Source organism: Podarcis raffonei, chromosome 2, assembly GCF_027172205.1.
Source record: "Podarcis raffonei isolate rPodRaf1 chromosome 2, rPodRaf1.pri, whole genome shotgun sequence".
In the NCBI taxonomy this organism is placed as follows: domain Eukaryota; kingdom Metazoa; phylum Chordata; class Lepidosauria; order Squamata; family Lacertidae; genus Podarcis; species Podarcis raffonei.
Genome location: NC_070603.1, coordinates 35948502 through 35971608, shown reverse-complemented (window position 1 = coordinate 35971608; position 23107 = coordinate 35948502). Strand labels below are relative to the sequence as shown.

At 43.8% G+C, this 23107-nt stretch overlaps 1 protein-coding gene across 5 annotated transcripts in view; it reads left to right on the top strand.

Moving 5' to 3' along the window:
• The window catches only part of UNC13D (unc-13 homolog D), a 63866-nt gene that overhangs the window by 22361 nt on the left and 18398 nt on the right, over positions 1–23107 (top strand). For all 5 annotated transcript variants that reach the window (XR_008328818.1, XM_053375936.1, XM_053375935.1 and 2 more), the window contains exons 3-24: positions 2862–2894; positions 5327–5434; positions 6678–6737; positions 7344–7410; positions 7600–7792; positions 9208–9252; positions 9498–9569; positions 9743–9812; positions 10780–10884; positions 11776–11868; positions 12075–12178; positions 13160–13277; positions 14136–14260; positions 15210–15300; positions 15734–15790; positions 16157–16254; positions 17114–17165; positions 18492–18622; positions 19900–20020; positions 20579–20722; positions 21889–21987; positions 22518–22724. Coding sequence is in view for 4 of the 5 variants with exons in the window: in XM_053375936.1 (XP_053231911.1) it covers positions 2862–2894; positions 5327–5434; positions 6678–6737; positions 7344–7410; positions 7600–7792; positions 9208–9252; positions 9498–9569; positions 9743–9812; positions 10780–10884; positions 11776–11868; positions 12075–12178; positions 13160–13277; positions 14136–14260; positions 15210–15300; positions 15734–15790; positions 16157–16254; positions 17114–17165; positions 18492–18622; positions 19900–20020; positions 20579–20722; positions 21889–21987; positions 22518–22724 (2193 nt within the window). In the remaining variant the exon portion in view is untranslated. The remainder of the gene's footprint in view (positions 1–2861; positions 2895–5326; positions 5435–6677; positions 6738–7343; positions 7411–7599; positions 7793–9207; positions 9253–9497; positions 9570–9742; positions 9813–10779; positions 10885–11775; positions 11869–12074; positions 12179–13159; positions 13278–14135; positions 14261–15209; positions 15301–15733; positions 15791–16156; positions 16255–17113; positions 17166–18491; positions 18623–19899; positions 20021–20578; positions 20723–21888; positions 21988–22517; positions 22725–23107) is intronic.

Genomic DNA, 23107 nt, shown 5'->3' with positions numbered 1-23107 from the left:
TGGAAAATGTCTGGCGGGGATCTTAAAAAAACTAAATCCATATTTTAAAAAACCAAATGAGCACTCAAACCTGGAAAATGTAGAGAGCACGCAGCAAAGCTGCTAAAAATAACACACATACCTCTCTGCCTCTAAGACCAGAAGCGGAAGTCAAGGCATCAACATCTCTAGAACTTGGGTAGGCAAACTAAGGCCCGGGGCCAGATCCGGCCCAATCGCCTTCTAAATCCAGCCTGCGGACGGTCTGGAAATCAGCATGTTTTTACTTGAGTAGAATGTGTGCTTTTATTAAAGATGCATCTCTGGGTTATTTGTGGGGCATAGGAATTTGTTCATTTTTTATCCCCAAAATATATTCCGGCCCACCACAAGGTCTGAGGGACAATGGACCGGCCCCCTGCTGAAAAGGTTTGCTGACTCCTGCTCTAGAATGTTTCGTAATATGTAGCATTGTTTGAAAGCCATTGCTGTTGACTCTCTCTTTTCTTATTCTTTGGCTTTATTGAAAAAAGATTAATTAGGAAAGGTATTAGATCTTCCTAATAAAGCAGAATGATATATATATATTTTAAGAAAAAATTTTTGGTTTTGCTTATCTATATGTTGCTGACTTTGATAATGATTTTGTGTGTGTGTGCTGTGTTAGGTTTAAAGTTGTAATAAAGTTCTAAAAAACAAATGGAAGGTCATGATCACTCATGGTGGGTGGAACATACAGGACAGAATTAGGAAGAAACATTGGCACATGTCCTTGTTGCCTTCCAGGGCAGTGCTCATGATGGCCTGATTTTGTGTTGAGGGGGTATTGATTGCAACCAACCAGAAGCTGCAAATGGGGGGTGGATGGGTATGCACCACATTGTCCCCTACCCACAGTTTTACCTGATCTTCACCCTTCCCTCTGAAACATTTTTCTCCTGACTACCAGGACAACTCTAGTGAAGCTAGCATGCTTATGTTAGCTACAGACTACAGTGGTGCCTTGGGTTACAAACACTTCGGGTTACAGACTCCGCTAACTCCGAAGTAGTACCTTGGGTTAAGAACTTTACCTCAGGATGAGAACAGAAATTGCGCGCTGGTGGCAGCGGGAGGCCCCATTAGCTAAAGTGGTACCTCAGGTTAAGAATGGTTTCAAGTTAACCTCCAGAATGATTAAAGTTCGTAACCAGAGGTACCACTGTATTGTGGGAGCAATGGGTGCGTGTGGAATTGGTTTCCTTCCACTTTCCTTGCACAGGACCATTATTCTATACATACAGCACTTGCAGTGTTATCTGCAAATTGGGAGGGTGGATAGCTGTTAGCTGTAGTTAATAATGATGAATTGTCAAGGCAGCCAAATCATTTTCTTCCTGGAATACACTTTGGGAGCATTGCGTACTCTTGCTTTTCAAACCAGGTTCACAGACTTACTAGTGCATCTTTTTAATACTCCTCATTAACTTGTCTGGGCTCTTAAGAATTCACATATATAATGCCAGCATTTATTGCTCACTTTCTCCAGCTGGTGATTCCTCAGGCTGAGGACAACCTCCCAGCAGTTTTCTTGTGCAGTACATTTGCTGGGCAGACAGTCAGAAAAGCCTCATCTTCAGTTTCTGTCTCTTGTGTAAAGTACACAGCAGACCTATAAAAGGAAATCATTTCATTTTCAAGCTACTTTTTACCATAGTAATTTGTCAGTAGTTAAGGTTGCTCCAGGTTTCCTTCTGTTGTGCCCAATCCCCGTAAGATTGCTTGCAATAAACATTAATGCCTATAACCCATTGTGTTGTTGTAGTTTTGGTTGTTGTTTACCATGTGAAAAACAGAGGAGTAGAGCTGTTTTTTGTAAGAAAATGTAAGCATTTAGGGTAGTATCCAATGAAGTTGTTCCATGAGTGCAAAGACTTCTCCCTGCATAGCCCTTGGACCTTCCCCATAGCTGCTCCAGAGGGTTGGGGGAAACCCCAGAACAGCTTAAAGGGGGGCATAAGGAGAGGGAAGGAAAGTTCCATTGTGCATCCAGAAGTCTGTGTTCGAATGGAATTACTTCATTGCATGCTGCCCTTAATTCACGAGACAAATAGCGGAATTGTTACTGGCTGTTGTTTTATTCTAAAAGTTCCTGAGATGTATGTCTACCTGAGAACCTAGATGCCCTGCAGGCTTGCTCCATATTTTGGGAAATGCTCTGTGTACTTGGTGTTGGGGAAAGGATCTCCACTTGTACTTTAAGGCACCCACATCTCTATAGAATGTTTTGTATTTATTTAGCATTGTTTGAGTGTTAAAAAGGAGAGTACAGTGGTACCTCGGGTTAAGTACTTAATTCGTTCCGGAGGTCCGTTCTTAACCTAAGACTGTTCTTAACCTGAAGCACCACTTTAGCTAATGGGGTCTCCCGCTGCCGCTATGCCGCCAGAGCACAATTTCTGTTCTCATCCTGAAGCAAAGTTCTTAACCCGAGGTAATATTTCTGGGTTAGCGGAGTCTGTAACCTGAAGCGTATGTAACCTGAACCGTATGTAACCCGAGGTACCACTGTAATTGCATTCTGCTTTTCTTCCCCCTCTGTCTTTATTGAAAATAAGATTTATTTGGGAAGGTAGACGACTTTTAAATATGGCATAATGATTTTTTTTAAAAAAACTTGCTTTTGCTTATGTATATATATCTCTGATTTTGATGATGTTTTTTGTGTTAGTTTTAAAGTTACAATGTGGTAAGCATTTGTGGTAATGCATTTGCCCCATTTTGGGACCCCTCCTGATCCATTCTGCTGAGTAAGACCCTGCATTCCTGCCCCAAAGTTTTACTTTGACAGCACCACTGATTACAGCTTGTCAATGAAAGTCTTTTTCTTTTGTTTTCCCCAGATGGACCTGTCGCATAAATTCTCTAAGAGAGAGGTAAGAATCTATTCATTCCTAATAGTATACAATCAGAGAGCCTTGGTGGATCATGCCAAAGGACCACTTGTTCAGCAGCTTTATTTCCAACAACGGGCACCCAGGAGGCTGTGCACACACCATGCATTTAAAGTGCACTACTTCCCCCAAAGAATCCTGGCAACTGTAGTTTGTTTAAGTTGCTGGGAATTGTAGCTCTGTGAAGTGGAAACTAGTTTCCAAGATCCTTTGGCCGGAGGAATGTGCTTTAAAAGTGTGGTCCATATGTAGATGCCTCTGGAAAACATACAAAGAAGGGTTTGTAGGTGTCCTGACACCTGCTATTCAGAGACTGTTTTGCCTGTGCTCTGAACCTAGAAGCTTCATTTAGCCATCACAGCTTATAGCCATTAACACATATTCCTCCATGAATTTGTCTAATCCCTTTTAAGGCCATTTAGTTCATTGACTGCCTTCACACCCTCAGGCAATGAATTCCATAAGGTAATGATGCATTCTGTGAAATAGTACTTTCCCTTTTTTGTGTGTGTGTCTGGGTTATACAGCCAGATTCAGTGAGTGAGCTCGAATATTATGTACTGTTTTTAGAAAAAGGGACAGATTTGTTATCTAGGTATCTAGCTGTTGTGAAGTTGTTGTTGTTGTTGTTGTTGTTGTTAATTACCCACCCATCACTGTAAGGCCCTCAAGCTGGTTACAACAATTTAACATACAGTTTAAAACAGTTTTAAAACTTACAAAAAAAATAAAATAGAAAAAGATGGGTGGGTCCTAAAAATGTATCTCTCAGGTGTCAGAAGCAGAGATGAAGAGGTGTATTTCAGCGTGAAACCAGGGTGGATTTGATTTAAATCAAGTCAGTAAGACTTGATTTAAATCGCTAGTCATTAAGACTTGATTTAAATCATTTTTTTACAGAAAGACTAATTCTTGCTGGTATAATCTTAATGTTTACAACCAGATGAAGGTTTCATTTTTGGAATAATAAATTTAGTTTTTATTTACAGTTTTTACAGTTATAGAAAAAATAACTGATTTGGTTATACTATTACAAATACATTAACAGATAGTTATGAAATTATTATGAGGCTTAATAAATTAACTATTTATATTTGGACAACTTTTCTACTGTACTTTAATGGAAGGAGAAAAATAATCATTTAACAATTTATTTAACTAAAACAATAACATTATAGCATATGTATCCATGTTCGTTAACTGCTGTGGTTAAACATTTTTTTAAAAAAAAACTTAGACTGAAAAACTTAAAACAAATCCTTATATCCTGATGAATAGCCTTTGGACTATAATGTAACTTAAATAGAAAGCTATCTTTAGAAAGATTTTCCCTCCAAAAGCATTTTATTTTAAAAATCCAATTCAAATAAAAAATCCATTAAAAAAATATTATTGATTTTTTTATCCACCCTGTGTGAAACACACCCACACCATGCCATACAGCCTGGAGCTGTTTCCTGTGCAGAGCTCCTGGTTTGTTGTGGCAGACTGTCAACTTCACTGTGTTAGGTTGGTTAGTGTGACTGTAACTCCTGATCATCGTTGCTGCTTTGCTCCATCTTCCCATCTTCTTGGCAAGCCCAGAGCTCAGGAAGCAAGTCATCCAAAGCAGCAGGGGAGCTGTCCATCTATAGAGACTCTCTAGCTGGACAGCTCCCATCACAGACAACAGACAGAAGATGAGTCACAGCAACTGCTGGGCACCAGCTGGGCAGCTTTATTGCTGATTCTACTTCTCCAACCCCAAACAGGAGCAGCAGCAGCAGGGCGCTGATCCAGAGCACATATTGTTTCTGGCTTCATTCTCCTTAGTAGCACCAAGAGAAGGGAGGCATTGTGTTGTCAGATATATGCTGCACTTTGCACTTTCTGGGCTGGTTCTCTACTCAGATCTGCTGCTGTTTCTGCTCCTGGGGGATTTTGAGGATCTAGCATTGGAGAGTAGGGCCAGTCATGGTGTATTAGGTTCTTTCTGACTGGGGCAGCTTTCTGGGTGATGATCTCGATAGGTGCTGGGGCACCATTGGAATCTCCCTCCTCCAAGGTCCTGTTGGCATCAGTCTGCCTTGAGACACAATAGGCGTGCCTCTAGAGCTGAAGTCAAAGTGCTGTGTTACTCCAAAAGGAAGGGAGTTGGTCATGGCAGGTTGGAAGGGGGTTCTGCCATGTGATAATTGGTTTGAATCAGATGGCCTTCTGGCTACTTCCACTTCTCTGGTTCTACATCATGAAATCCAGCCCTGAGATATGTTAAAATGGATTATTAGTATGAAAAACCCTTCCCTTATGAACAACAACCTTATTCTGTTCAAGGTTCCCTTTGGTTAACCAATCCACAATAAAGTAAGAATGCAGGGACAGTAACCCAGAAGACTTTGGCTTTGTTTTGATCTGTTTCTAATGTGCTGTTGCAGCGCACCCTGCTATATGAAGAGGTCCTCTACACCATTCTCCATCGCTTGGGCAAACCAGAACTTAGCCATGTTGCTGATCCAGATGAGCTGTACACATATGTGCAGAAGGTCAGATGAAAGCCAAGTCCATCTTGTCTCATTAATATCCAGCCTAAAGTCTGGCATCCATCTCTGTTTGGGGTTGTGTTCTTGCCTTGCCCATTTATTTTCCTCCCACTGCAAGAAATGACTGTCTCAGTTTTGTTAATATCCCTACCACCATCACACCCACAAGACATCCCAAATGACATCTTGAGGAAAGTGCTTATTCTCTGCTATATGGAGTCCATTTGTCAGAGAAGAACTGCAGGCAAGTAATGGTGACAGTAGAAGCCAACAGACAAAACTTTACTTGCTAGGCTTCACTCCTTAAGAAGGCCTGATGTTTGAGAGGCCACCTGAAATTGCCTTTTTCAGAAAGCTAGTGGCTAGGCTTAGGATGTTCTGCAGTAGATAATTTTGGTACAACTTGCCTTAGAAAATAAACAGCGGAAAAATGTTCTGTCTGCACCATATTCTGTGTCCTGTCCCAGCCCGCATTAATATTTATTTAAAGTTGGTGACACTTGAAAGATGTACTAACCTTTCCTCAGCATCCCTTTTCTATATCTGGGTATTATTGCCTCTTCCACCATCAGGGTTCCTTTCTCCTTTCTTCCTTTTAATTTCATAATTTGACATTGTGGATACCCACCCCTTTTCAAGGTGGCTTTCACAATTCCTTGCTACTTCCCACTCCCACAGAGAGTTATTGTCCCCCTTATGTTTTGCAATAAAGGTGATATTCAAGCAAGCAATTGGTCTCTACTGGGATGGGTGTCTGTTTGGGCACAGAATTGATGCTGTTTGAAAGACAGCCTCTAAAGCTGACCCAAATAGGCTGCTGATCCAATGATCAGGAAAGATGTACGTACGGAGAATGTGCAAGCAGCTATCCTGAGACATTAAGAGACAATGAAAACTGAAGCCCTAAGAACTGTAACAAATTGTTCTTCTTTTAAGCCAAGCATGGGGAACCTGTGGCCCTCCAGTTATTGTTGGGACTCTAGTTCCTATCAGCTCCTGCCAGCATCGCCAGTTGTCAGGGGTGATGGGAATTGTAGTCTGGAGAGCTATCAGTTCCTCAGCTCTATTTACATTATATGTGTAATCTAAAATAATCCGTGTCAAGGCTATAAGGGACTACTCTTAGCATGCCTGCTCGATGCTGTTTCCCTTCACTGAGCTCGAGGTGATGGAACTTGCCCCACTTCATGCAGTATTATAAAAACAAGTAGGTCTCTAATTGTTTCTTTTCCAATATCTCAACCAGGCCTTCAATATGGATCCAGAAGAGCATGATATTCTACTACAGAGGGTCAAAGAGCTAGAGGTAAAGTCTTAAGGGGAGGGGAACTCAGACCTTCTCTTTATCTGGGCCTCATAACTCTCTCCAGACCACACCTTCTCCCTAGCCATGCCCCTCACCAGCTCTGCTTCACACACATCATGAGTGTTTTTCCTAACTGCTTGCACTTGCTTGTTCTCTGGCAGAATGACAAACATGGCACAGGTGTTACAGGTCACCGCAGCAGCTCCCTTGCTCCCCCATGTCTCTGGTCCTATGCACACCAAGAGACAGAACTCTGGGCCTTCCCCTTAAACTCCCCCGCTAAATGCCCTTGCAAATGCCCCTGTTTGTGAGGTCTGGTCGCAAGCTCCCAGGATCTGCAATGAGCAAAGTTTGGCTGCTGCTGGTTGCTAACTCCTAATTCAGCCTGGCTTCCTCTCAGTTGTAACTCCTCCCCCTCAGATCCTGTGTTCCCACAGAGCCATCAGCCACACACACACACCCCTCAGTCTCCTCCAGCAATCCTTGTTCCTGTTTGTGAGGTCTGTTCGCAAACTCCCAGGATCTGCTCTGTGGATCTGTTCTGTGCTCTTTCTGAAGGATTGAATGACTCACAAGTTAAATGTATTCTTTCTATTTCTTCTTCAGAAACCAATTTTTTGTCTTAAAGCAACTGTGAAGCAAGCCAGGGGCATTCTGGGTAAAGATGTCAGTGGTGAGTGGACAACTCAAAGGGACTTTTGAACCTAAAAATATGGTTCCTCCTTCAGCTCAGGATGGGCTTCTCCCTGTAAAACACTGGGAACATGAGGACATTTTCCAACTCCCATCCTGCTGGTGGTGATGGGGCCTTAACATATAAAGCAATCCCTGTACGTTTCAATAGCTACTTCTGTGCTTGCAGGATTCAGCGACCCATACTGCCTCCTAGGGATAGAAGAGAAAACTCGGGACTCTTCCACCAGTGGTGGCTCCCGTCAAGAGAATAAAAAGCGATCAAAGGCTGTGGTAAAGAATCTGCTCCCTGAAGACCAGACTCACCGCACCCAAATCATCAGCCAGACTCTAAATCCTGTGTGGAATGAAACCTTTATCCTGTACGTCTTGCTTCCTTAAGAGTGTGTGTTTTGCTTCTGACAATTTGGGGTGCTTCCTCTTCCCAGTCCTTGCAGGAACCACAGGCAAGAACCAGATCTCCAAATCTGACTCTCCTGTGTATGTAAGCATCGCCCATGAAAGTAGCAAAGGGGGTTGGCAGCTGGCGAAAGGAGTAGTATGCAGGTTATCCTTATTGGAGAAGTGATTCTCTAGTAATTTGACGTTTTGCAGCATGGTTTCAGACCACTGCCATGAGATCCAGACTAATATTCAGCAGGGTGGCAAACCCAGAGAAAGTGGTTTGTTGCCCTATGAGAAGATCTGCTGCTGTTTGGGTTGAGGGTGAATCAGATAGATGAATATATATAGCTGTCTGCAAATCCAGGACAATTCTAAAAATAATGCCTATAATCAGCTGGTTGTCATAATGAGGTAGGCTTGTTTACATATGGCTGTTACGGGGGTTGTTTTGCTTTCATGGTGTAATGTATTTATATTCATGTTTTCAGATGTGTTATGTAGGTTTGCATGGAGGCTTTCGAGTAGCAAGTGGCTAACAAGCCTAATATATAAATAAATCCTTATGCATAGTGTGCCCTTCACCATATGTTCACAAGGCAGAAAGGCATCATGTAAAAATAGTAAAATAAACAGTGAACGCTATAAAATGTCAAAAGAATAAAACAAAACATCAGCGGGGTAGAAAAGTAGGTGATTAAAATTATCAGGGTGGTTCCCAACATCAGCACTTTCCAAAGTTCTGAGGAAAGAGGTGCCTCTTTAGCTTATGGTGAAAAATTAGCAATGCATAAACAGCAACAAGACCGAAAATATGAAAGCAGTGCTGTATTGAACTCTCTAAGAGCACATATATCAAAATATAAATAATGTTACATATCGCACTGTGTTGCTTAATTGTATCAGAAGACAGAACCCTGGTTGAAAGTTCGCTTTGATTAAATCGATGTTTCCCAAACTTAGGTCTCCAGCTGTTTTTGGACCACAACTCCCATCATCCCTAGCTAGCAGGACCAGTGATCAGGAACTGATTGGAACTATAGTCCCAAAACAGCTAGAAACCCAGGTTAGAGAAACACTGGACTTAAATGGTTCTTTTACATGCCATCTATTTAATTATCTGGCATCCTTGGGAAGAGTGACAACACCACATTCTCCAGAAGGAAACCCAAGTCCTTCATTTGCATTACTGGCTGATAGACGCTCTTTTGCCTGTGCAGCTGCTTATTCTTTGGTATATTGTTAGCTGTAATCATAGTTCGCTTTAATTGCAACATTATTTATTTTATACATGGGCCACTTTTCAGTTTCTTGGAGGAAAGGTGAGATAAAATTGGAGTGAATTTTCAACTGCATATTCTTTGCATTAATAAAATGTTCCAATTTTACCTTCCAGGGAGTTTAAAGATATAGAGAACGCCTGGTTACATCTAGACATGTGGTAAGTAGGGTTGGGTGTTATTCCTCACAGCACTTGTACCCTTTGTGACATTTGAATTGTATGCCTGCAAAGATCTCTGTGGAGTTGGTCAGGTCTAACATTGCACCCTTACAGAAATATACCACTCTGCTAATGTCAGTCCATCTGTCCAGAATACTAAATTGTCTTTTGGCTGACACTCTTCTCATTTTGTTTCCATCTCTTTCTCTGTTTCGCTTGTACATCTTTAAATCTGTTTCTTGTAGGGACTCGGATGATGATGTCGAAACTGTGCGTCACAAACTGGGAGAGTTGACAGACCTCCATGGCCTGAAGAGGTTTGTACTAACCATGGGCCTTTTCACGTTAATGTAGGGTCATCCAGAGAGGCTATTGGACAAGCAAGAAAAGGCATTTGAAGAACAAAATGGAACAATATTCTGTGCTCTTCTGTACAAGAGAAGTCTCCCCTTGCCATTTCACCCTCTCTGGTTTGCTTTTTCCTCTCCAGGATTTTTAAGGAAGCTCGCAAGGACAAAGGGCAGGATGACTTTCTGGGGAATGTGGTACTTCGCCTGCAGGTGAGGAAGGGAAGACCGAATTTTCATGGCAATGCTTTACCTGTTGGCATCCTGGTCTTCCTTGAGCCATGGTTAATCCTCACAGATAATTCACATGTCATAAAGTGGTTAACCAAAACTTTGAGTTAGGGAGGTGGGATTCTCTATGTGTCTCCTGCAAATGCGCATGTGAGATTGTTTGGCATGTGGCTCCCAGAGGGTTGGTTAAGGATAAGTGTGGCTGTCAATCAAAGAAGTTTAATTATCCCTGCTTTAGATAAAGAAAGCCGTCGTGGTTCATTATTATTTTTTAAATCCAATGTGGTCCAGGGAAGATGGGACCTGTGTGGCAGCTGGCATGGTATGTGCCACTAAAAGAGATCCAGATTCCAGAGTTGGTTTTTGTTGTCACTCCAACCTCACTGATTGGAGGGAGCAGGTTCAAATCTGTAATTTACCAAACTGTAACCATAGCAACAAATTGATTACACGCTGCGGTCATGTTGAAAATGCGTGTTCTGCAATCGGAATTGCTTTGTTGTGTTTTTCAAAAAATACATTTATTTAATTTTTCACAATGTATCAAAGGCTATAATCCAAACCCCCTCTGTTTTGGGCATGGGGCGTATGTGTTGGCTTCTGCCCACAGAGTGACAGCTCCCTGTTTCACCCACCCAACGTGTGGGTAGAAGTGCCACTGGCAGGATCCCTGCCACAACATCCTGCAGCAAGCCCTGAAATGGCGGATAGTTGAGCCAGTCTGAGATCTGCTGGATCCTGAGCTGACCCTATTTCTCTCCCATGAGGGCATTGTGCCCAATCTTGGCCCAATCCCTGAGCCAATTTCAGGCTGGTGCAGCAGCCGTTTACCAGGGTTTGGATGGCAGCCTAACACAATTCAGTGGAGATGCCTCTAATTCACCTGCCTGAACTATCCTAACCTCTCTTTTCATCATCTGCCCACTGTTTTCTCTCTTTGTTTGGACAGGACCTGCACAGCAGAGACGACCGCTGGTGCAGGCTGGAACCTCGCACAGAAACCTACCCCAACCGAGGACATTGCCACCTGCAGTTCCTTTTTATGCATAAGAGGGTAAGGGAGTGGCCCCTTAACATTTAGAGGGCGATATGAAGGCAGCTGGGGAGGGGGCTCTGAACTATGGGCTGCAGTCTTCAACGGTTAGGCTGGCATGGCATCAAAGTGCAAGGCTTTTTCTCCTGTGTTGTCACCTCCTGCTGGAGGTTTGCCTGATCCAGTCTTTGGTTACCTTCCCAAAGGTGGTAAAGACTTTACCCTTTCAAATGACATTCAGATGTTCTGAAACAGTGTTGTTTTGCTGCTATGGCTTATTATAGCTCTATTGGGAAATTGGTCTTTTACTAGTATGGGCTTTGTCTCATATATTTCTACCCTGCCTTGGTTATACGTCTCGGAGGAAGGTAAATGAGATATAAGAGACACTTTGTCAGGTGTTCTAATATGGGTCAGTGTTATGATTGAACATGTAGAGATCAGTAATTGTAGGAAAGTGTGTGTGCAACTGAGCCAGCTCTGTCGTTAGGCAGAGTAAGGTGCCTGCCTCAGGCAGCTGATTTTTGGTGTCATGAAAGGGCAGCAAATGCTTATTTATTGAATTTAGTAATGTATTTTTTACTGCCCTCTGTGAGGGGAAAACTACAGTTCCTAGGATTATTTTGGGGAAGCCGTGTGCTTTAAACATAACGCTTGCCTGGAGGAACAATCTTCCCCCACCGTTTGCTGTTTCAGGGGTTATTCTGAACCCCCTCCAGTCAATTGAGGGAGGCAGAAGACATGTAGGATGGAGAAGAAGAGGGAAGCCCTCATTTCGCTAACAGAAGTCTTTGTATGGGCTTCCACTGGTGGGGCCTAGTTAGTTGATTCCAGTCTGTGGTACATATGCAGAGAACACCCTCTTCTAGTGCTTTCTAAAAGCTGGATGCCTGACATTGTTTTCCTTACTAGAGAGCCACCTCAGCCAGCAAGACACAACCGAGCTACACAGTCCACCGGCACCTTCTTCAGCAGATGGTTTCTTATGAGCTTCTTCAGCACCAGGTAAATGATGGACTTGACTTGGTTACTCCCTGTTTCCTTCCATCTAGTTCAATGATCTAATCTAGGTAAGTGGCGCTAAATGGAAACTGAGCTTTAGCAGAAAGAAGCACAAAGCAAGAGTCTCACAGAGCAACTGGTTGCTAGAGCTTCTCAAAGCAGTCATGATGTCAACAGGACTGCTACAGTCTCCTTCCTTTCCTTTGCAGGTGGGCAGCACTTCCTGGAATGGAGAGTTGAGCAAACATGCCAGTACAATCTTGTATCTGCATGCTACACAAAAAGATATTTCAGACTTCCACCAGGTTATGGCGTGAGTATCTCCTGCACTCTTCTACCCAAGGCAGCAGCTATTGCCATGTGGAAATTACTTCAGCAATCAAATGGCATTAGGAGTTAGGACTGTTGCTATTTTCGGGTGGGATTAAATCAAATTCAGGTCATAGTTGGTTGGGAGGTCTTGCTTAACAAGTCTGCTTCCCCCAAAAGATTGGATTTTTTTCTGATGTGGACCAAGTGATAGGGAAATGCACTGGAGGGTGTGGGATAACACTGGCTTTGATGCAACCTCATCTAACCTCCTCACAAACAAACCAGAACAAATGCTCATTAAGTAGCCAATGTCCTCTAATCTCTTTGTAAACAAATTGAGATGGAAGTCATCTGATGGTGCCTTTAGTCACAGATGCCTTCTGCTGATTCCTCTGTCAATCCTAGAATCCCATTCATGAGTTTGATTCATTTCCATATACTATGCACGCATTGTGACCCCACCCCTCTTTGAATAGACCTTTCCAGAGCTATTTACTATTGACAGAAGAGCTCTCTCCTCTCCCATCACTTAGCAATCTCCAATAACCAGTTGCAGCTTCTTCAACCTGGAGGTGGCACAGTGGGTCAGTGCTTGTGGCTGTCAACCAGAAGGTTGATGGTTCAAGTCCACTCAGGGACAGCTATGGACAGGGTTCCTGCATTGCAGGGGGTTGGACTAGATGACGCTCAGGATCCCTTCCAACTCTAATTCTACAAAAATCTAAATTCTACCCCTGAGAGACATTAAGAAAAGCAATCCCCCGTTTTCTGCAAAGAGACGTAACCTGCACAAATTCATCCTGGCTAATGAATGTGAGCTTTTTAAAAAATAAAAAATGCAGAATCTGCAGTTCTTTGTTGGGTTGATTTTTGACATTCCTATTCCTTTTGAAGTGACTATTGCTCCTTCCCACTAATTTTGTGGGACATTTATCCTCATCCTTTCAGTGCTTATTGTGTGACTTCTCCCTCCTTGATACAGGCACTGGCTGGCTTATAGCAAGCTCTACCAGAACTTGGAGTTTGACAGCAGCTGCCTGCTCCACCAGATCACCAGCATAGAGTACCAGTGGGTGGAAGGTCGATTAAGACAGGAGCAGGTAAGAAAGAGACCTGGAATTACAAGCGCTAGTAGAGTAGAATATGCCTGTCCAGCAGGAGACAGCCTCTGAACCATGTTTAATCTAAAAGGAGTTCCTGCTGAGTCCCCCATGTGGACTGATGCAGCAACACTTATGCACATGAATACTTAAGCATGCAAAAATGGCCACTACAGTCATACCTCATGTTACGTTTGCTTCAGGTTGAGCATTTTCAGGTTGTGTCCCGCGGTGACCCGGAAGTACCGGAAAGGGTTACTTCCGGGTTTCACCGCTCGCACATGCGCAGATGCGCAAAATGACATCACGCACATACGCAGAAGCAGTGAATCGTGACCTGCGCATGAGCAGACACGGGTTGCATTCTGCTCATGTTGCGAATGGGCCTCTGGAACGGATCCCATTCGCAACCAGAGGTACCACTATTCTTGGCACCTCTCAGTGCTGTGGTTGCCCTTTACCAGGTCTACTTTCTCGCGTCTTTTTGTTCTGCTTTTGGGTCATTTTGGAAGATCTTTATGGCTCTCGTTAGCGACAGAGGAGGAGGAAGGGTTCGGGGTGAGACCAGCTTCGAGGTGTAAACTGCTTTGAGGTTTTGTGAACTGCTTTGAGGAGTTTTAAATGTCTGACATTTTAATATGTTTTTATATTTTTCTGGAAGCCACACAGAGTTGATGGGTGGGGTGTAAATAATAACATTATTTAAATTAATCAATCCTGAATGCTTTCTTTTCTCAACACAACCTTTGATCCTTTTTGGGTGACTGAGGGGGGTGGGTCACTTCTCTCAAAAGGTACTTCTCACTAGGTCTGAGATATATATAAAACAAATGAATAAATATTTGTTGCTTTCCTCAGAATGTAGAACTGGCCGACTCCTTTCAGTCCTTGCTGGCTTATGGGATTTCTCTCATCCAGAAGTACCAGATTGTCTTTCCACTTTCTGCTCCTAATTCTACAAAGAAGCTACAATCCCTGCTCAGGTGAGCTGTCACAAAGCTTCCCTATGAAAAGGGACCACAATCAGCCCTCCCCACACCTTGGTTTAGGAGAAAAGAGGCAGAGCTGTGTATCATATCTGCATACTGACGACACGTCAGTCCAAGCCTACAGAGGATTTCTCCTTTTGCATCTGTATAGATGCTAAAAACCTTGAGGGATAAAATAGAACACTGAAGGACTAAAAGGATGGAGTGTAACAGATTACCCAGTGTCATCTTCTGGAATTGCCCTTCCAGAAGGGACCATCACCACTGTAACCCCATTTGTCAAACTGCCAACCAAAGGTGGTCTTGAAGGGTACTAGGGTTGATGGTGTGGAAAGCCATTAAGAACCCTGCTAGAAGAGAGATCTCAACTCATGTGTGATGATGATGATGATGATGATAATAATAATAATAATTTTTTTATTTGTATCTTGCCCTCCTCTGCCAAAGCCGGGCTCAGAGCAGCTAACAACAAGTAAAAATAGCACAATGTACATAAAACCACATAGTCAATGAATTAAAATACATTCTAAAATCAATTCAGAATCAAATTAATGCAACCATTGGGTTAGAGTTCTATGAGGATTACAGAAGAAGAGAGGGGGTCAGACTGTGCCTTGGCCAAAGGCCTGTTGGAACAGCTCTGTCTTGCAGGCCCCGTGGAAAGATGTCAAGTCCCGCAGGGCCCTAGTCTCTTGTGACAGAGCGTTCCACCAGATCGGGGCCACGGCCAAAAAAGCCCTGGCTCTGGTCAAGGCCAGTCTAACCTCCCTGTGGCCCGGGATCTCCAAGATGTTTTTATTTGAAGACCATAAGGTCCTCTGTGGGACATACCAGGAGAGGCGGTCCCGTAGGTATGAGGGTCCTAGGCTGTAGGAAAATAAATCCCAAACCTTTATTCAAATAGCATTAAACTTCATCAATGCTTTTTTTCATTGTCAAACAGACTCTTGGTGCAGATGTGTAAAATGAAAGCCTTCAGAGAACTTTGTACAGAGACCCCCGACCTTCAGGAAATGGTGACAGAGGCACTCAAGGTACATGGCCACTGGGCCTTTCCCCCCAAGCTCGCATTGAGATATTGAGGGCTTCTATATTCAGTGTGGAGCTGGAAAATGGTTAGTCTAATCCTGTTTTCCAAAACTGACCACCAGTGCTGGGCTTTGGGTTGTCTGTGACTGCCACCCTAGAGAAATCCATGCTTCAGCTTTTCTTCAGAGAGTCTGTTGAGCAAGTAGCATTTCCTAGAAGGCTCAAAAGATCAGTCTATGACCCCGGAAACTTTCTCCCTGTTTTGTGTGATCTTTGAGTATCTGGCACAATGTAGCTTCCAACCATGGCCCCAGATAATACATTGTTCAGATGTGACTAATCCCTGACTTCACATCTGAATGTGGACTTTTAATGGGCTTGGAAGCATGTGGTGGAACGTGACTGTAGTACTCCTCATTCCTTGTCCTGTTTTCTCAGACTGGAACAGCAGAGTGGTTTCAGATGAAGAAGCAACACCTGAAGCCAATGGTAAAGGTAAGTGTGTGTGTGTGTGTGTGTGTGTGTTTGTGTTTTAGTTGGACAGAGCTTACACTGAGAGCATGTTGCTGGGTCGTTGAATTCTGCATCTCATAGATTCTGGGATGGATGAAAGTAGGCAATGCTTCACACATTGCATTTCTTGTCCATATGGATAGACCCTGGATAGAACCAAATGAGGACTCATTTGTAGTTAAATGTAACCCAGGCAATTTCAGATAAGGCCACCAGCACCTTCCTTAATCATTAGCTGGCAAGTGGCAGAGGTGAAATGGGGGGTGGGGAGATGTTGGCGATATGGCATACTGGCCCTTACCGCCTCAAAAAAAGCACTGCCTGTTCCCTTCTCCATTCCTTTTGCAGACTATGGAGGAGTGCGGGAAGGCCCTGGTCACTCTTCTTCTGGAGGTGAATGCAGATCTCCAGCGGAGCCACAAAACCTATAACAAATATTTCACCAAGTAAGTCTCTTGAAGACATTTTTCTGTTCCCTGTTCAGTCTCTCCACTCAAGAAATATGTCCCAAAATCTTTATTCAACAACAGAAGGTCCAAGCGGTTGAGACCAAGCATAGCAGAATCTTACCGCAGTGTTATAGTTGCCCGTTCTTCCCAGGAAAATTAACTATTGTTTGTTTTAAATATTACTTTACTTAAATACACACACACGTACGCACACGCACACACACACACACACACACACACACTTATGTATGCATGTGTCACCTGACTTGTTATCATGAAGTCAGAAAGAAAAGTTTTAATGTCAAATTTAAATCAGGTTATTCAAATTGACTTATTTTGTACCACTCTCCTGCCTAGAAATTAAATCTTTTGATGTTGTTTAAATCTCTCACATCTGCAATTCCTGATATTTCTGACATTTTTAGCTACTGTTTTTGGATACTTTTAAGGACAGGGCCTCTCCTTATCCTTCCTCAAAATGGACACAGGAACTTAAGAAGAGCCTGCTGGATCAGGCCCATGCCCCATAAAGTCCAGCATCCCATTTTCACAGCAGCCGAGCAGATGCTTGGAGGAAACACACAAGCAGGACCCCCGAGCACAAGAACCCTTTCCAAGTTTCCAGCAACTGTTGGCAACTCCCAGCATGACAGCTATGAATTACTCTGTGTAACCTGCTTGCCTTTTGGTTGACAGTTCTGGGGGCTCAGCTTGATTGGTACTGAAAGGGGCTGGATCTGGCTCTGGGCCTCTAGCTGCAGGTTCCTTATTACCAGGCCTGAAAGGATTCAGTAATATAGTGTCTTGGCACATTTCTGACCACCTGTTTCTTCCTCCTCCTCCTCCTCCTGTGTAGCACTGTCAGAGTGGACCTCTTCTCAATTGCGTATCTCGAAATGCAAGCGCAGGTGAGTAGCTGCTTTGTGGGTCAGTTGCAAAGAGGACTTCAGTTCTTTTATGTGCCACAGCAGTGGTGAAAGAGACTGGGGAAAGGATGAAGCAGTGACTGTCTCAATTTTTATTTTTATTTTTTGTCATGTGCAAGAACTCTGGCCTTTGTCTGCTAGTCCCAGTGGGTGGTGAGATTCACCTGAGTCTTATTCACGATGGAGTTTCACTTGCCCTGAACCAGCTATGTTCATGTTTCATCTCAGGACTGGTTCACAGGTCCATTTCATCTTGGCTTTGAATCAGTGTGTGTGCCAACCAGCCCTGTGAGTACATGCAGTCCAGCTCAGGTGCTAAGAGACCTTGCTTGTTTTTGGTGTGAGTTTCTGGGCATAGCTTCTCTTGAGTGTTTTGGTGTTGTAGGTGCCCCGGGAACATGCATACACCAGTCATTACACACTGATTCAAAATGGGGTGGGGTGTTTTTTTTAATGTAAACCCTTTTTTTTTGCAAATAAGCCCTGTGACAGGTCATGTGGCAGATCCATTCAGGATTAATATGCCACAAATGTGCAATCCTTCAGGTTCTTCTCTAGGTGGAAATGCTCTGTGGTTTTCCTTTCGCTTCATGTGCCTATTGAAGGTTCAGGGCCTTGGGTGGAGTGTCCTGGTTAGCCTATGAAAGAACCCTTTTGCATGTTTGGAACAATGGCATCAATTAAAAAAGAAGACATACATACATTCTCTTTGTAGACTGAGAACCCTAGCCATTATGGACCCAATTTTCTGCATCGTAGAGGTTGGAAAATGTGGGGAGAGAAACACAAGCCCCAGTATGACTCCGTCCTTGCCACCCTCACTTACCTGGCAGTGGCGGCCTTAATTCCCAGGCAGGTGATGGGTGGTGGAGGAGCAATAGCTACAATAATAGCAAACCATGCAGGGCTTGCATCTGAGCAGGATGCATATTGTGACAGTCCTGACCAAGCTTCCTCAAACTGAGCCCTCCAGATGTTTTAAGACTACAATTCCCATCATCCCTGACCATTGGTCCTGCTAGCTAGGGACCATGGGAGTTGTAGGCCAAAAACATCTGGAGGGCCAAGTTTGAGGAAGCCTGGTCCTGACCGTGCTCCTTAGGGCTGGGATTTTCCAGTATCTGACCAGTTTTGTTGTAGGCCAGCTGAATTTTTAAAATAATAGTTTTCAAAGGCTACCCAAAGCACAGCTTATCAAATGAGTCTTCCCTGAGTCAATAGGAATGGCTGTTTGCCCTCTGGATTGCAGGGCCTGCTGCACGCTCACCGGTTCTCATTGGCCCACTCTAGTTTTTGTTGCCATTCTAGGTTTCCCATTATGTCAAGGAGCAGCTGAGAAAGATTGACAGTGGCATGTCCCAGCTCACAGCAGAGAGTCTTTTCCAGCTCTATCTCAGCCTGCAGGAACTATATCGCATGAAGGACCTTGTGTGCAACAGGTGCTGACCTCTTTGAAGGTCAAAGCTTTTGCTTTCAGCCTTGGGTCTGTTCTTATGGCCACCACATGGAGGCTCCTTATCCATTTCAGTAGAGTGTGGCCATTTCTGAGTGTGTGTGTGCATTCTTGTGTGCTTATAGTGTTATGAGTTTGGGGCGGGAGCAGGCTGCATGTGAGGTCGTCCCAACCCCTGAATCCAGCAAGTGTTTTTTAAAAAATAAGCCAGGCTATCTTACTGTGTGGGCCGCGGGTTGCACTGTTGCTTAAACCACAGAGCCTAGGACTTGCCGATCAGAAGGTTGGCGGTTCGAATCTGTACAACAGGGTGAGCTCCCGTTGCTCTGTCCCAGCTCCTGCCAACCTAGCAGTTCGAAAGCACGTCAAAGTGCAAGTAAATAAATAGGTACCATTCCGGCGGGAAGGTAAATGGTGTTTCCGTGTGCTGCTCTGGTTCACCAGAAGCGGCTTAGTCATGCTGGCCACATGACCCGGAAGCTGTACGCCGGCTCCCTGGCCAATGAAGCAAGATGAGCGCTGCAGCCCCAGAGTCGGTCACAACTGGACCTAATGGTCAGGGGTCCCTTTACCTTTACCTTATCTTACTGTGTGTTGAAGTGATTGCCTGGGTGATGGGCCATTAAAGGAAACAAAGGAAAGGGGGCTCTATGTGAGATAGCAAAATAACAAATGCGTGGGGCCCCTCCCTCAACTCAGAGATAGTTAGAAGGACAAAGCCTGAGTTTAGAGTTGAAAGTGGCAGTGATGTACCCTAGAAGTAAAGCAAACAGCAGGAGCAGCACCCTGAGAGCAGTGTTTGATTTCTGTTTGAATCCAAGGCTTGTAGCTATGGGAGAAACAAGATCCTTTTGGGGCATTAATGCTGCAAACCCCTCCATCATAGGCTCAGGTGGTATATATGTGCAAATAAACCATAGATCATAAAGACACCATTCTCCGCTGTGCCTCATTAACATGATAGTATTGCAGCAATAAAGCTGTCAGTACATTTGCAAAGCTATGCAGGGTCCAGTATGGTTTCAAAAGGAAACATGAACCCTGGAACCCCTGGAATCCTGCACTGCTTGGAGATTGGGAGTGGTGTGTAACAATGCACAAGGAAGGGCCTGTTGGGACAGATTTGCTATTATTGCCCCTGACCAGGTTGACTAATCCATGGAGCAAATTCAGGCAGAAATTTAGCACAAGCTACATGACTTAGTCTCAGTTACTGAATCTGCCGGGTTAAGTAGGTTCTGGTTTTGTATCTTTTCTTTCCAGGGAAGGTCCTCTTGAACTGACAAACTACCACCAGTGGTTCAAGGAAGCCATCCCCAAGTGGCTCCAGAAGGCATACACCATAGCCTTAGAAAGGACTCAGAGAGCTATCCATGTAGACCAGGTAATGAATGGATCCCCATCCAGGGAAGGGTCAGTTCTTATTGCTTTCAGCCTTATGGCATTCACACAGAGAGGCTCCTGCATTAACAGGTGACTTTTGCCAATAGGTGACCGTTCTGGTGAGATGCAAAGCGGGATTAAATCCCAAAAGGAACAATGTGTGCAAAATCATTATCATCACTATTAGGATGAAGACACATTTAAGCAGTGCTTTTTTTCATTAAAAAAATGAGAGAGGTACTCTCATTTTCCTACTCATATTGAAATACTACCTCTCAATGAGGCCAAACCTAGATTCACAAAATGTTTAGGGGTATGCATACCCCTGCATCGTCCCCCCCACAGAAAAAAAGCAGTGCATTTAAGTAAGTCCTAATAGCTACTTCCACTGGACCAACATCACTGAAGTAAGTGGAGCATTCTAAATTAAGTGATCGGAAGAACAGCTAGCCAGGTGTGAAAATCCCCTTTTGTTCTAGAAATTCAGGCTCCAAATTAACTGAAGCACTCAACAAATCTGCACTTGATTATTTGTTTCCCTTCTTTTGTTTCTCTTCAGCTGACACCACTAGGAGAGCTGAATAAGCACAGCACATCCACGGTAGACTTATCAACTTGCTATGCTCAGATGGTAAAGACCTGGCAGCAACTGGACTGGCCGGATCCTGAAGAGGCCTTCATGATCATGGTGAAATTTGTTGAGGTGCATATACAGTAGGGATGGGCTGTGTTTCACTTTCATCTGTGATCCATTTATAAGTCTTTTTACTCTTGTTTCCACATTAATCTGTGAATTTGTGCAGAAATCCATACAAAAGTAGCATTTAAATACCCATGTATTATTATTTTTTAAAATATATTTCAAAATTTTAAAATGCATTGTTTTTCAATATACTGTACATACGTATAAATATATTTTGATACAGCTTTTCGATTGGAGAACTGTGTCATAACATTCAGGAAGTGCAAGAGCTGATGGATCTTCACATTAGCCCTGGAGGTGTAGTATAGAGCCAGATGTTCCAATTTAGTAACACTGAGATCCAGTGTGATGCATAGAAACAAATCCTACGAATGTTGGGGAAGATCCACCCCACTGTAAACGACTTTGTACATGAATCTGGCACTTGAAACTTTTGAGATGTTGGAAACAAGGATGCCAGCTGAGAACCTATAGTCCCCAAAGAGGCATAAACAGACGAGACCCAAAAACAATCAAGCAGGTCAAGAGCAGCTGAAACAAGAAAAAGTCCAGTGCTTTGCACTTGTACCTGGTCGCACAGTTTTTACGCTTGCTCTTTCATTATACTCTGAGAAGTAGTAGTACTTCAGAAAAGAAGTAATATATTATTCCAATGGAAAAAAAGAACCCACCTTAATTTGGGATAGAGGATTGGAATATTTGTTTGTAAATTATTATTATTTCTTAAATACAGTGGTACCTCGGGTTAAGAACTTAATTCACTCTAGAGGTCTGTTCTTAACCTGAAACTGTTCTTAACCTGAGGTACCACTTTAGCTAATGGGGCCTCCTGCTGCTGCCGCACGATTTCTGTTCTCATCCTGAAGCAAAGTTCTTAACCCGAGGTACTATTTCTGGGTTAGCAGAGTCTGTAGCCTGAGGTACCACTGTATATTTCTTGCCCGCTTGCCACCCCTTTGATCCCTAATGACCCAAATTACCCCCCCAGACCAGATGTATTTCATTCTTACGGTGCTCTTATTATCTGATGAAGGAATCGCCTCTGCCTACGCCTTCCCACATCCTTGTAGGAAGCAGTGAAATCCAAGTGGTGAACTGATGCATTGGGAGTCTTTACCTCCATATAGCACAACATCCTCAAGCTTCTTCCTTTTTTGACTTCTTAGGACATATGTAAAATTGCTCTGATGTACTGCCGACTGATCAAGACAAGGGCAGAAGAATTGTCATCAAAGAAACACAAAGAGGGAGAAGCGGCAAACAGGGTGAGCGATGGAGCCAGTTTCTGACAAAGGGCGTTGTTCAAGTAGGCTTTTGGGAGGAGAAGTCCCGCTGAAATATACTTGGAGTTGAGTGTGGATTTCATGCTCTTTATTCAGCTCATAGTAGTGAGGAATGCCAGTTCCCCCAAAATTTCTGCTTTATATACATTATTTACACAATGGGCCCCACATGATTGGCTAATTATGGGATTCTCCTGTAGGCCAATCAGGTTGCGGATTCACTTCCACCTGGAGTTGGATTGGGTGGCTCCTGCGGACCAATCAGACTGCTGCATTTTGGATCCTATTGTTCTAGGACCAATCAGACTGCTGCATTCTGAATCCTATTGTTCTAGGTCCAATCAGACTGCTGCATTCTGAATCCTATTGTTCTAGGACCAATCAGACTGCTGCATTTTGGATCCTATTCAGTACATAACACCTGCCAACTCTTGAGGCTACAGAATTCTGCCATTCTGCTTCACAGGCAGTTGGAATGCATCAGTTTCTTGCTTTATTTCTCCCCCTGCCAGCTCTGCGTTGTGGTGAACAACATCGAGCAGCTCCGCATGATGATCCTGAAGCTGCCGTCCCAGCTGGACTGGGCGCGCCTGGAGCAGAAGACGGGAGCGGTCATTGCGCCGGAGCAGATCCAGCACACCTTGCACCACCAGCTTCAGGCTACCGTCACTTGCCTCAACAACGAGATTCGTGGCGTGGTGCAGACCCTGGCAAGCAAAGTAACCCTGCAGCCTTGGCTTTGCTCTTGATAAGCTCAATCTGGCAGGGAAAGGTCTGGGAGGGGCATGGTTGGAAATGGCAGAATGGGGCCAACACGAGACAGTCCGTGTTTTGCAGCCCGTGGTTATGGCTCCCTAAGATAAACCTGTGTGCATTCTGCATTTCTGTACAAGAGCCATACTGAGAATGCAGGATTTTGTAGGGGCCACACAACTCAGCATCTCAAGAAACCCAAGATTTGTATGAAAACATTAACATTTTTTTAAAAAATCTTACGAAAATTTCACACACTGCTCTGCGTGAAATTTCAGAAGCCAGAGCAGAAGATGAGAGGGGGGAACCTTCATAGGAAGCTGCCTTTATACGAGACTCAGACCAAATA